The sequence below is a fragment of the Salvelinus sp. IW2-2015 genome, unplaced genomic scaffold (genome assembly GCF_002910315.2).
Source record: "Salvelinus sp. IW2-2015 unplaced genomic scaffold, ASM291031v2 Un_scaffold5899, whole genome shotgun sequence".
Lineage (NCBI taxonomy): Eukaryota > Metazoa > Chordata > Actinopteri > Salmoniformes > Salmonidae > Salvelinus > Salvelinus sp. IW2-2015.
The window spans coordinates 9,345-10,138 of NW_019947164.1; the positions used below are offsets into that span (position 1 = coordinate 9,345).

Consider the following 794-nt stretch of genomic DNA (forward strand, 5'->3'; position numbering starts at 1 on the left):
ATCAATTCAGGTTACAAGTGTGTAGAGGTGACGAATGCAGAATCACAGAATGGCTTCCACTTCTCAGTGTGTTGTTACAGATGATTCTTTCTCTTCATTAAATGGCGGCTGCACAGCGTAACTGTATTGGATGCAGGAAGTATCTTTAGATTAACGTATGTGTGMCGGCAGCCAGGCTTACAGGATCCTATTGAAGTGATTGTTTGACGACCAGATCAAAACATAATAACTGGTTGTGTTAATGCCACATTAAAAAGGTTATACATTTTAAAAGTGAAACAAAAAATTAATTAAAACGAATAAGGACTGTATGTAATTGTAGTGCGTGCACGCACACATAGGAGGTACTGTATCTGAAAGAAATGAAAACGACCCCCCCCCCCCTGGGTAGAATACTGCTGTGTCATGTGTTAACCCTAGCATGATGCTGTGTGTTGCAGGAAGTGTCCTGAGGGATTTGACTGTCTGAGAATAGGAAGGAACCCTAACTATGGTTATACCAGCTTTGACAGCTTTGGCTGGGCTTTCCTGGCGCTGTTCCGACTGATGACCCAAGACTACTGGGAGAACCTCTATCATCAGGTACACAACCTACAATACTCTGTATACACTGGTGTGAGCTGGACGCTTCGTGTGTCTGATGATAGTCTCCTCAGACTCTGCGGTCAGTGTGTGTGTGTATNTCTCCTCAGACTCTGCGGTCAGTGTGTGTGTGTATTAACCTGCTGTATCTCTGTCCCTCCTCAGACTCTGCGTTCAGTGTGTGTGTATTAACCTGCTGTATCTCTGTCTCT

At 44.2% G+C, this 794-nt stretch overlaps 1 protein-coding gene across 1 annotated transcript in view; it reads left to right on the forward strand.

Annotated features, from left to right (window-relative positions):
• Nucleotides 1-440: 440 nt before the first annotated feature.
• LOC112078582 (sodium channel protein type 1 subunit alpha-like) overlaps nt 441-794 on the forward strand; it is a gene marked incomplete at its 5' end in the record, with an annotated part of 17,162 nt that continues 16,808 nt past the window's right edge. The window contains one exon of the mRNA XM_070442092.1: nt 441-582. Within this exon, the coding sequence (XP_070298193.1) occupies nt 441-582 (142 nt within the window). The remainder of the gene's footprint in view (nt 583-794) is intronic.